This window comes from Salarias fasciatus, chromosome 9 (genome assembly GCF_902148845.1).
Source record: "Salarias fasciatus chromosome 9, fSalaFa1.1, whole genome shotgun sequence".
In the NCBI taxonomy this organism is placed as follows: Eukaryota; Metazoa; Chordata; class Actinopteri; order Blenniiformes; family Blenniidae; genus Salarias; species Salarias fasciatus.
The window spans coordinates 17,600,198-17,610,850 of record NC_043753.1 but is presented as its reverse complement, the minus strand read 5'-3'; the positions used below and the strand labels follow the sequence as shown (position 1 = coordinate 17,610,850).

At 47.2% G+C, this 10,653-nt stretch overlaps 2 protein-coding genes and 1 long non-coding RNA gene across 3 annotated transcripts; 1 reads left to right on the top strand and 2 right to left on the bottom strand.

Moving 5' to 3' along the window:
• The first annotated feature begins 1,345 nt into the window (after window positions 1–1,345).
• LOC115394649 (leucine-rich repeat-containing protein 14) lies at window positions 1,346–4,171 on the top strand. Its single transcript, XM_030100007.1, has 3 exons — window positions 1,346–1,897; window positions 2,085–2,909; window positions 3,068–4,171. Exons 1-3 carry the CDS (start codon window positions 1,620–1,622, stop codon window positions 3,630–3,632), a joined length of 1,668 nt encoding a protein of 555 aa, XP_029955867.1. The 5' UTR covers window positions 1,346–1,619; the 3' UTR covers window positions 3,633–4,171.
• Window positions 4,172–4,438: 267 nt separating this feature from the next.
• Window positions 4,439–5,763, bottom strand: wdr97 (WD repeat domain 97). The gene is made up of 5 exons (XM_030100092.1): window positions 5,624–5,763; window positions 5,330–5,507; window positions 4,860–5,032; window positions 4,714–4,775; window positions 4,439–4,620 (listed from the first exon to the last, which is right to left on the bottom strand). The coding sequence occupies exons 1-5, from the start codon at window positions 5,713–5,715 to the stop codon at window positions 4,439–4,441; spliced, it is 687 nt and encodes a 228-aa protein (XP_029955952.1). The 5' UTR covers window positions 5,716–5,763.
• Window positions 5,764–7,369: 1,606 nt separating this feature from the next.
• Window positions 7,370–7,796, bottom strand: LOC115394622 (uncharacterized). The gene is made up of 3 exons (XR_003932129.1): window positions 7,709–7,796; window positions 7,480–7,612; window positions 7,370–7,406 (listed from the first exon to the last, which is right to left on the bottom strand). It is a non-coding gene; the product is annotated as an uncharacterized LOC115394622 (long non-coding RNA).
• Window positions 7,797–10,653: the final 2,857 nt, after the last annotated feature.

Below are 10,653 nucleotides of genomic sequence, written 5' to 3'. Positions count from 1 at the left end.
TTGTTATTACACTGTTATGGTGTTTTTAGTTGTCTAGTTTATCCATACTGTTGTCTGTTTAGTAATAATTTAAAGTAAAAAAGAAAAGGCTTTATCTTCAGTCTGTTGGAATTTTCAGTTACTTGAGAGTTTGATGAAACTTAAAGGTGCTGTAGGCAGGATTTTGCTAGTCAATGCTAATTTTTCTGTGTTTTCTTTGGATTAAATGTTAGAGTATCCATTGATAATCCTTTAGGAGTGTAGCATAACTGCACTACCGCGAGGGCGCAGTGTTTCCATCTGTCTCTGTTCTGAGCTGAAAAGGAATCTCGACAGCTCCAGGTATCTTTGACCAATCAGAAGAGCCCCTGAGGCTCTAACCATGATTGGTTGAGGGGCGTTTGTCGCACTTTCTTGTGGGAAGGGCTTAACTTGCGTAAGGGCGTGATGTCAGAGAAAACAGGACAGGATTGGCTGTGCTGGGTTTCAAATCGCCATCTTAGATGGGTCAAATCGCCATCTTGCTTAGGTAACCCTAAGCAAGATGGCGGAGATGTGGAATCCTGTCCTGTTTTCTCTGACATCACGCCCTTACGCAAGTTAAGCCCCTCTTTAAGCCCCTCCCACAAGAAAGTGCGACAAACGCCCCTCAACCAATCACGGTTAGAGCCTCAGGGGCTCTTCTGATTGGTCAAAGATACCTAGAGCTCTCGAGATTCCTTTTCAGCTCAGAACAGAGACAGATGGAAACACTGCGCCCTCGCGGTAGTGCAGTTATGCTACACTCCTAAAGGATTATCAATGGATACTCTAACATTTAATCCAAAGAAAACACAGAAAAATTAGCATTGACTAGCAAAATCCTGCCTACAGCACCTTTAAACTGCTGCTTGATTTGTGAATAATGCCATCATGTCTTTTCAGAAATCAGCAATGTTGTTCACTGTGTTGAAATTGTCATAATGTTATCTATGTGCTCTGTTGTCCATCATTTGGTTCCGTCAGCAAATATTGTTCCAGGGAAACAAAGTTTTCTCTGTTTGTTGACCATTGAGTACTGACATTGTGGCCTTTACATTTGAAATGCAGCTTTTTGCTGTTGTATTGTGTTTTTTCCTCTTTTATTGGCATTTACTGTTATGTTGTGGCTCCTTGGTGCTGTGCTGTGCTTTTTTTCTGTTGTGTTATGCCCATTAATTTGTGTTGTGTCTTTTGTGTTGCTATGTTGTGCCATTTGCTGTTGCTCCGTGTCTTCCCCCCCCCCCCCCCCCCCCTGCATGGTGCGTTTTGCGTTGTATTTTTGGCCCTTCCGGGCCACCGTACGTCTCACTTGTGCGTGCTACGTCAGTGCGTGCGTCAGTCCAAATTGTAAACACCACTCCTGCTTCAGTGAGAGCCTCTTCAGTGTCAGCTAACAAGATGTGCCAGCAGCTAATATTTCACCCGAGAAAAGCTTTTACTCGTCGCCACAAAAGTTATTGCTGATAATAATCCCGGAGGCTATCATATGGTGTTCTAAATTATTTTAGGAGGGCCTTTAAAGGACCGCGTCCAGCTGCTGCCTTAGCTCTGGAGCTAACTCTCAGAAGAGTTCACTCCGCTTTTTTACCGCTACACCTGGAAAGCCAAAGCCCGTCCTGATGGTGCTGTCCCTGGTAAGCCTCTGTGCCAAGGAGGTGGTGAGCGACCACAGCTCGTCGCCCGGCTGGCTCAGGTGGGTGCCCAGGGAGCTGTACCGACCGCTGCTGGAAGCCGCCTTCTCCAGCTGCAGACCGCTGACTGTGGGCGAGCTGGTGCAGCGGTGGCCCGAGCGCACGCTGCGCATCGGGGGACGCAGGAGGCAGGGACAGACTGCACCCAACCGACTCTGCATCCAGGCTCTGCTGCTCGCTGTGGTCAGGGGACTGTCCGATCAGCGGTAAGGAGCAGTAATGGATTACATTCTGAATTACTGTTAGTGTCATTAACCACAAACTCCCTCAAATGAATGAAACGATGTGTATTTCAGATGTATTCACCTATGCTGTTTATTATGTCATGACCATCTTTGCCTTCCTGCCCTGGAAAATAGATGTAAGGCTGACATTTCATTTCTTCTTTTTAAGGTGCTCTCTGCATCTACTGGACCTCTCTGGTCTTCAAGGAGATGAGGGAGGGATGGGTGACCCGATGGGGGGCTGGTCCCTGACTGTGGCCCTCTGCACCATGGTGGTTCAGGCCAGAGCTGGAGCACGGAGGACACAACGGAAAGAAGGAGACCGAGAGAGAAAACGCTTCTCCGCCCTTGAAAGAGAAACGGATATTAAAAGAGAAAGGGGGCAGAGGAAGAGAGGCATGGACCTAAGCAGTGATGATGGAGAGATGGTTGAATGTTCTGCCCCTACGAGTGAAGAAGACCTGATTAAAGGAGTTCGGAGGAGAATGGAGATAGTCCGTAAAAAAGAGACAGTAGTGACAGCTTTGGGAGGCAGTAAAAAAGAAAGTGAAGGCCAGGAGCCAGAAACTGACGTTCTCGTGCATGTGAGAGCTGATCTGTTTGTCAATGCCCGATCCTGGGAGCGTGTTCGTGTGGCTCTGAGCACAGCGGGACCTCTGAAGCTTCAGTGCAGGTACCTGCGCGTGGAGGAGATTTCTGTGTCCAGCATCAGGACGCTGCTGGACCTGCTGCCTCCCAGGGGTCTCCTGGGCATTGACATTCGCTACAGTAGCCTCGGGGTGGCCGGTTTGGCTGAGCTGCTGCCTCAGCTCTCCACCTTCCCTGCCCTGAACTCCCTTCGCCTGCACTACTGTAACCTGGACTTCCGCAGAGACCACCTTGGCCAGGAGCAGGCACTGAGGGACCTCTCGCAGGGCCTCAGACACCTGCAGGAGCTGCGGCAGCTCAGCCTGACGGCACTGCGTCTGCCCGGCCAGCTGCGAGTGCTGCTCAGGTATGTCAGCTGAAAGCTTTCAGCAAGTCGCTGTTTCACTGTTCGAATGACAAAATGAGACAAAACATGAGTGACAGACATTTTCAGCATTATACCTTCACATAACTGTGATGACTGAATGTTGTTTTAAAAGCAAATGTTTCTCTGCTTGTTCACAGCTCATTGCCTCAGCCTCTAGAGATATTGGAGCTGCCTTACTTGAGCCTGAGTCCAGTCGACCTTGCGTACCTCTCCACCAGCCACCATGCCTCCACGCTGCAGCAGCTGGATCTGAGTGAAAACCGCTTGGACGAAAGCATTCCCTCCATCCGCCGCCTCCTCTCCGAGGCCTCCGGCAGCCTGCAGCACCTCTCTTTAAGCGGCTGTGGCCTGACTGACGGCCTGCTGGGACTCCTGCTGCCCTCGCTGGGAGGCTGCTGGGCCCTCAAGAGCCTGGCTCTGGCCCTGAACCCGCTCTCCATGACCGGTCTCGTGGACCTGGTGAAGACGGCCGTGAGAATGCCGTCCTTGCGTCAGCTGCTGTATCCTAACCCCCTGGAAGACTACCAGCCGGGCCTTCCCGACCTGCCCTCCAGCGCTCAGCTGTTGGACTGGCCTCTGGATGACAGCACGGACATCAGCCTGACCAGCAGTCAGCTTAAAAGGGTGTTGGCGGACGGCGGGAGGTCTGACCTCTTCCTGACCTGCGACCTGCTCAATTATGACAAAGACTTAGTGGACTAAACAGACATCAGAGGAAAAACAAAGGTGCTTTTCAACTCAGTCACCAACATAACACTTCCTGACAATCAATGTATTCTTTTTGATTGGGTGTAATATTACTTTACTTTGTACCATTAATTTCTTCATCATTTTCTGACATGTTTCATTCATTCATTTTTGTTACCTAAAAACAAGTTAATCTGAGAGACAACCACCAAAGTACTGTAAGGATGTCGCTTGTGTCTGTTGTAAATAGCTGTAAAAATGTCAAAGTTGGAAGTGAGGAGGATCACCAAGCAAGGAAGCCATGAGGATTGAACTGCTTTTCCTCTCAGGTGGGGAGAGAAGTTGGGATAGTCATGAAGAAGTGCACCTGTGTCTCACTGGAGTAACTGCTGGTTTTATCTGTAAAAATACTCATACTTTTAGTTATTATTTATGTAAACTTTCTGTCTACAAGTTGTTCATTCAGACTCATCAGATCAGATTTTAAATCTGCATCACTGATTTGCATGTTTCCTTCAAAATAAAAGAATGTAACTGAACCGTTTTTAACTTTCCTTGGTTTTTCTACTGATTGTGTTTTATTTTTAATATTTCTTGTCATGTGATTTGCTAAGCTTTGCTACACATTATGCTGTGAATGTTTAGAATATTTACTGAGAAGCTCTGCATTCAATCACCAGCATCATGAAATGAGAGCACTGAAATCAGATTATGTGTACAGAAATGCAGCTCCATATTAACAGCCACAGAATAAAGCAGCCATACAGCAACGTCCCGCGAGCCGTTTATTGTTGAATTACTCTCTCTGGTAGGAATGAGTATTATCTGTAGTACTCCACCAGCGACTCCTGATGGTTGAAGCGGCGCTGAGCGGAGGCCTTCAGCCAGTCCTCGTCCGAGTAGTTGTGAAATGGGCTCAGAGTGATATAAGACAAAGGGAACGAGATGAAGCGCGGGAAGCGCGTGAGGAATGGACGACTTCGCAGAGGAGGAAGAATTAAGCCTGAATGAAAAGAAGCACGTGGCGTATTCATTTTTCACCTGTGAGTTTTGACATTTTACTGCAACTTTTTGTCAGAACATGGTGACGTCTTACCAGGCTTGCGTGTTCTGGCCATGGTGTACGTCTCTCCAAGGCGAAGGATTGGTTTATAACTACTACACAGACACACAGCAACAACAAGACACTTTTGGACGTTTGTCTTAAAAACAAATGACGATATATGCAATACTGTGACATACCAGTCGTGCAGAGGCATGAGCACGGTGTTGTTCTGACCGGCAGGTGCAACAGATCTGGCCTGATTGTACTGCTCTTTTTGCACAGAGCAGAAATAATTCAGCACGTCCACCGTGTTGGCGGTCAAAGGCTTCCACTTTGCCGTACTTCTTAGGTACAGATACCGATTATGTTCCTGGTGGCGCAGAGATGAGGAAGCAAAAGCAGTTAATCACATCGCAGTCCTTCAACCGTACTGACAAGCTCTCATCTACTCCTATTTAGAGGAGTTAAGGTCACAGGAAAGGACATCAGACGCAGTGGAGAGCTGATTGATGGAGGGGGAGCCTCTCAGTTTTCAAACACCTGTTCTGTCCTTTTGTCACACTCAAAAATTCTTTGATGAAGGGCTATCGGAAGCAGTAAATACGTCCTGTGTTTTTCCATCTGCCAAATGTGACATAAAGATACGAATAAAGTGCATATTTGGTACTTTGTATTTGGAGATCCATAACTCCAACCAGCGATCTGCACGGCACTGAAGGCTGGTCCAGGTGTCGGGCTGGTCGGGCTGGTCCTGCTGCTCGTCTTCCCAGCTCTCCAACTCAGGCCACAGCCACTCTTCAGCCTCAGCAACACCAAATTCTCCCAGCAAGCGCAATAAAGTCTCTCTGTTAACAAATCGATAATACTTTAAAAACCTTCTGTCATTTTAAAGAGTTGTGATTACACCAAAAATTCAACAAGGATGTTATATCGGAACATGTTTTAGTATTGATGAACTCACCGGAGGCCCAGATTCTTTTGGGCCAGAAGAACTAGAAGCGTTTTTATCAGTTCATCACTTGGAGGTTTCAGGGAAACGAGCAGATTCAGCATTTCAATAAGTGCAGCTCGGTCCACAGACGACTAAACATACACACAAAAAAAAAAATAAGACTGAATCATATTTCACTGCTAAGGCTGTACAAAAAAAGCTGGTCATACAATACCATGTGAGGTCTCGCGAAACTGTGCACACAGTCAATGAGGCCCTGGTAAAGCTTTTCTGTGTTTTGGAAGAGACCCTGGCTGTGCAGAGCCTGCAGTGCTGACAGGATCTTCATCCTGGACGGGATGCTGCACGTCTGCAGATGGGTCAGCAGTTGCAAGGAGAAGTCCTCCGGGGAGATCGTGGTTGGGATACTCTGAAAACGGACACCTCAGAGTCACGGTCTGGACCATCTGTAACGCTGAGTGACAGTGCAGATTTGCAATAATCACCTTTTTGTCAGGATACAAGTCTGTGAACCACTCCATCCCTGCAAACTGCTGCAGGAACACTGGTACTTCTGGAGACCTTCCCCTCGGTGTGGCTGGTGTTGAGGTTCTATGAACAACTGGCGTTGACGGTTTGGGTTGCTCTGTTTTAAAAATCACCTCTGGAGGCTGTAGAAACAATCAGCAAACACAGAAACATAGTAACTGCTGATCTTCTGTCATGTCTCTTCTGCACAATTCAGACGACGTTCTCTCACCTCCTCATCCTTCTCTGTGATGATGGGTTTTATGGACACATGTTTTCCAACAAGCTGAGGTTTGTCTTTTTCAAGCACCACTTTCTCAACAGGCTTGATGTCTTTGAGGGTCGATGGAGTCGATTTCTGCAGTGCACAGTCAAAGTGTTCTTTCATGGCCCAGCATTGTAAATAAAGCAACGGCGCATAACAGTAAATCCGATACCTTCTTTTTCTCCACAGTCTCAGGAATGCTTGATTTAGTGGGAAAATAAGCTTCCACTTTTAACTTCGGAGTGCTAGGGGGCCTGAAGCTCTCTGGCTTTGGTTTGGGATGAAATGAAAATATATCTGGCTCAAAGATATCTTCTACGTTGATCTGTAAAGAAAGCATTAGTATAAGTTAATAACAAACAAAACATACGCTAAAATAGAAAAATATGAGCAAAGATCAGAAAGATTTGAGTTGAAAGGATGAACGATGACTGTGATGACTGTTATCATGATCACTACTTCAAAGACACCACTTTAACAAATGCACGTTTTGGGACTGTGGGAGGAAATCAGACATTATGTGAAATTAGAAGAGGGAAGAACCTTGTTATTTGGTCTGAATCCATATATTATTTTCATGTAGCGATCAAAAGCCTCTTTCCTGGTTTGCTTTGTGCTTGGAGGCTTCCTTTTGCTGCATTTCCCTGTCCCCTGCAGGAGCGCTTCCAGGTCCATGCTGGACGTCATTAAACTGTCCTGAAATGAGACATGAAAATTATATGAGACATGTGTGAATGAAATCAACGTGGAACCACCATAGTCTGAAATCCTACCATCTAAGACACACCTTCTTTTGGCATACTGGTATGTCTTCAGTTGATGGCTGCTTGCCAGCCTGTGATTCCTCCCATCTATCAATGGATGCAGCTAAAGTCCTGTTTACAGTACAACTGTTCTCATCGCACTGCTGTTTGGCTTCATCGTTATTGCACAGTATGTACAGTATGATTTATGAACCTACTTTCTTTTGCTGAGGATTGGCAAATCAGGAGGCGGAGCAACATGGGAAGTGTTAGGAACCTGAAAAAAAAAAAGATTTAAAAAAGCATTACTGGCACAAAAATATCTCAATAATTATACATCAGAGACCAACCATTTCTTGGTAGCTGTGTGGTAGGAATTTTGTACAATTTAACTTGCACAGGTCCCCCTTAACACCCAGGAAAAGTTCTCCTCTGAACCCACTGTACTCCAAACATTCGGGTACTGCGTTCAGCTGGAGTGTCCTGCGGACGCCAATAAACCAGGTGTGAGGACATACTCTAACAGCTGCACTGAAACAAAGCTACCAGAATCTGTAGAACAGAAAAATAATCTCCAACCTGATGAGCTGATTCTTCTCATTCCAGATACGGAGAGTTTCATCCAAACTACTGGAAACAAACACCCTCAGGTCAGGAACCACACACAGCCCTGCAGAGACACCATGCAAACTCATTCACACACTACAATCCACAGCATATCAATTTTTTTTTTTGTACAAGTAGTCTAAGCAACCTGTGAAGACGTCTGAGTGTCCTTTGCCGGGCTGGGAATCTGTCCGATCATGTCTGACTAAGCTGAAGTGCTTCAGGACGTAGGAGTAGCTGTTGGGGTCTTCGGAGGTGAAGGCCAGCTGAGAGCCCAGAGCCGCATGGTAGAGTGAAGGCTGCGCACAAGGCAGGCTGAGGAGTGTGACGAGACACTCATCGGAGTATGGCCTCACTTTCCACACTGCGACGGTCAGGTCTTCACCTGCACGAGACAGGACAAAGCTGTCAAATCGTCACTGAGAAGCAGAACTGAAGGAGCAGTGGGGACCACCTGTGGAGAGGAGGTAGCTGTTCTCAGGGTACACCTTCACTCTGGTGACTTTCTGGCCCATGTGTGCTGGTCTCCTGAACACGACTTCCCCACTGTCCATCTTCAGGACGCTCAAGCAGCCTCCACTGTGTCCAAGAACGACCAGGAACCTGTTTCAAACAGAGTTTTGAACCAATCAGCAGAAAGAAACACCAGCAATAGTTTACTCCGAAATGAAATGCTCACTTGTTCTTGGCATCACCGAGCGCTGCTGTGTTTCTGAGACTCCAACCTCTCTTCGCTTGTAGATTTCTCCACTCGTCCAGTGCTCTCTGTGTGTCCGTCACACTACTGTAAAGTACGAGACAGCAAGCCGGGCCTGGGACATCCACATGTTCAGTCAAGCAGTCCCTGCCCTGCCGGGGCCGCTGGCCTCTGCCTCGCCACTCTCGCATCAAGGTGATTGGATTAGTTAGTGTATTAGCTTGAAGCACGGTACCTGATTCAGTCAAGGCTAACAGTGTCTCTCTGTGCAGGCAGTAGTCAGCATACAAGATTTTCTCCTCCGCCTTAAAAGAAGTCAACACTGCGCCTGTTTCTGCAGCCACAAGAGCAACGTGACAGTCACCACTAACACACAGGACTCGAGTGGGGTAAGGGGGAGGTGATGAGGAGACAAGGATCTGTCTCAGAGGGGAGGCTTCATCCTTAAGTTGACAATGAAGGGAGTACAAACTCCTGAATGTCCAGACATCCACCCCTTGGTGTGAGAAAGAGAAGAAGGTAGCTCCTCCTCTGGTGCCCCCTATGAACAGGGGAGGGGTTTCCTGATCAGTGTGGCTGCACCCGATCAGATCCCACTTCTTCACATCCCAGCAACAGATTGAGCCATCTTCAGAGGAAGACACCAGCATGCTCAACTCAGTGCAGTAAAACAGAGAATTCACAACACCTGAATGCAGAAGGACACACAGAAAGCAAGCAGTTATGCTCATAGCAATGTCAATCACCAATAATGATGTCAAAATCTTACCTTTAAGTCCACAAATAGAACCTCGTGGCTCCAAATCGGGACCACACACTGTCACGCAGAGATCTTGGGAAGCAATGATCAGACAGTCCAGGTGAAAGCAGAACACCATGGCAGTGATGCTGCTGTGATCAGGTGGAAACATAAAGTCATACTACGTAGTGAAGATAACCAACATCCAGTAAATGCTTCTGGTGAGTTTATTCCAAACAAAGTGGTTTCAATCGATGATTGATGATGAGGGATTATTACTGCATGACATATCGGCCACATCTTCAGTCACATTAATGAAAAAGGTGGTATGATAATGAAGATTAAAATGATTCATTTTAGCTGTACTGCTGTATCGTATAATGTTATATCGAAGACCACTGACTGTTTTCTCTATCACAAGCGACCACACGTACCCTGACAGATCCAACCTCTGTGTCAAAACCTTTCCGTCATCGAGGTCGACCACGGTCACCGTCTCTCCGCCAGTCACAAAGGCTCTGTGGTGCCTGTCAGGTCGAGGAGGAGCCAGTGCCAAATGAGTGAAGGTGCTGCGCTGCAGCCCGTCCTGTATCTTCAGCTTACACCTCATCAGCAGCACCGACCACACACACACGTTCCCCGCCCCCGCAGTCACCAGCTCTGTGGAGTGCTCCGCAGCCCGACACACACGGATATCCAGGCCGTTCTGAGCGACATCCACCGGGCGTAGCTCGCTGTCCAGGAGCGTGAAGGAGGCCCCGGGGCCCCAGCCGACCACACAGCCACTGATCCTTGTCTCAGTCAAGCCCAAGAAGGGGAAGTGGGCTGACACAGTCTGCCTGGAGCCGTGGGCATTGTAGAGGGAGACTGTGTTGTCTGAGTGGAGGCTCATAAGCACTTCGGCATCTTCACAATACATCAGAAAACGCACGGGGCTGTTTGAGGAGAAATGCTGGAGGCGTCTGAGACCGTGAGAGAAGAAGTGCTGGCTGTTCTCAGAGAGAACGCCCTGAAAGAAAATTCAAGGAGAGGTCGTGAAATGATTTTGAATTAAATGTGAGAGCGCTCACAGCTCTGAATCATGCTGCTCTACCTTGCCCACAAAGTGTTTCAGATCACGTTTAAACAAGTCCTGCTTTTGAGGTGTTCTTCCTCTTGGTGTGGCAGAGTCTTCAGACAGCATCCTGAAGGTGGGACGGGGTGGGAGGGTGGTGGTTGTCTCTCCTGGGGTCAACATCTCCAATACTTACTGCGCAGGATATCAAAATCTGTTTTAGCAGATGAACCGTAGATGAAAACAAATATAAAATATAATTTAAAATCACACCGAGTGTGCCACTTCAGGTAGGTCCACCTCTGTCCACGTCATTAAAATACATTAAAAATGTTTTTAAAATGAATTTACCAAAAAAAAGCATAACATTTAAAATCTTCATCTAATAATGTTGAATTTTGGAAAAGAAAATGCTTAAGGAATGTGAT

Coding starts and splice junctions, on each gene's coding strand:
- LOC115394649 (XM_030100007.1), top strand. CDS start 1,620: ATGGTGCTGTCCCTGGTAAGCCTCTGTGCCAAGGAGGTGGTGAGCGAC. Junction 1,898..2,084: donor AGGGGACTGTCCGATCAGCG/GTAAGGAGCAGT, acceptor CTTCTTTTTAAG/GTGCTCTCTGCATCTACTGG. Junction 2,910..3,067: donor CAGCTGCGAGTGCTGCTCAG/GTATGTCAGCTG, acceptor GCTTGTTCACAG/CTCATTGCCTCAGCCTCTAG.
- wdr97 (XM_030100092.1), bottom strand. CDS start 5,715: ATGCTGAATCTGCTCGTTTCCCTGAAACCTCCAAGTGATGAACTGATA. Junction 5,508..5,623: donor CAAAAGAATCTGGGCCTCCG/GTGAGTTCATCA, acceptor ATTTGTTAACAG/AGAGACTTTATTGCGCTTGC. Junction 5,033..5,329: donor TATGGATCTCCAAATACAAA/GTACCAAATATG, acceptor CTGCGCCACCAG/GAACATAATCGGTATCTGTA.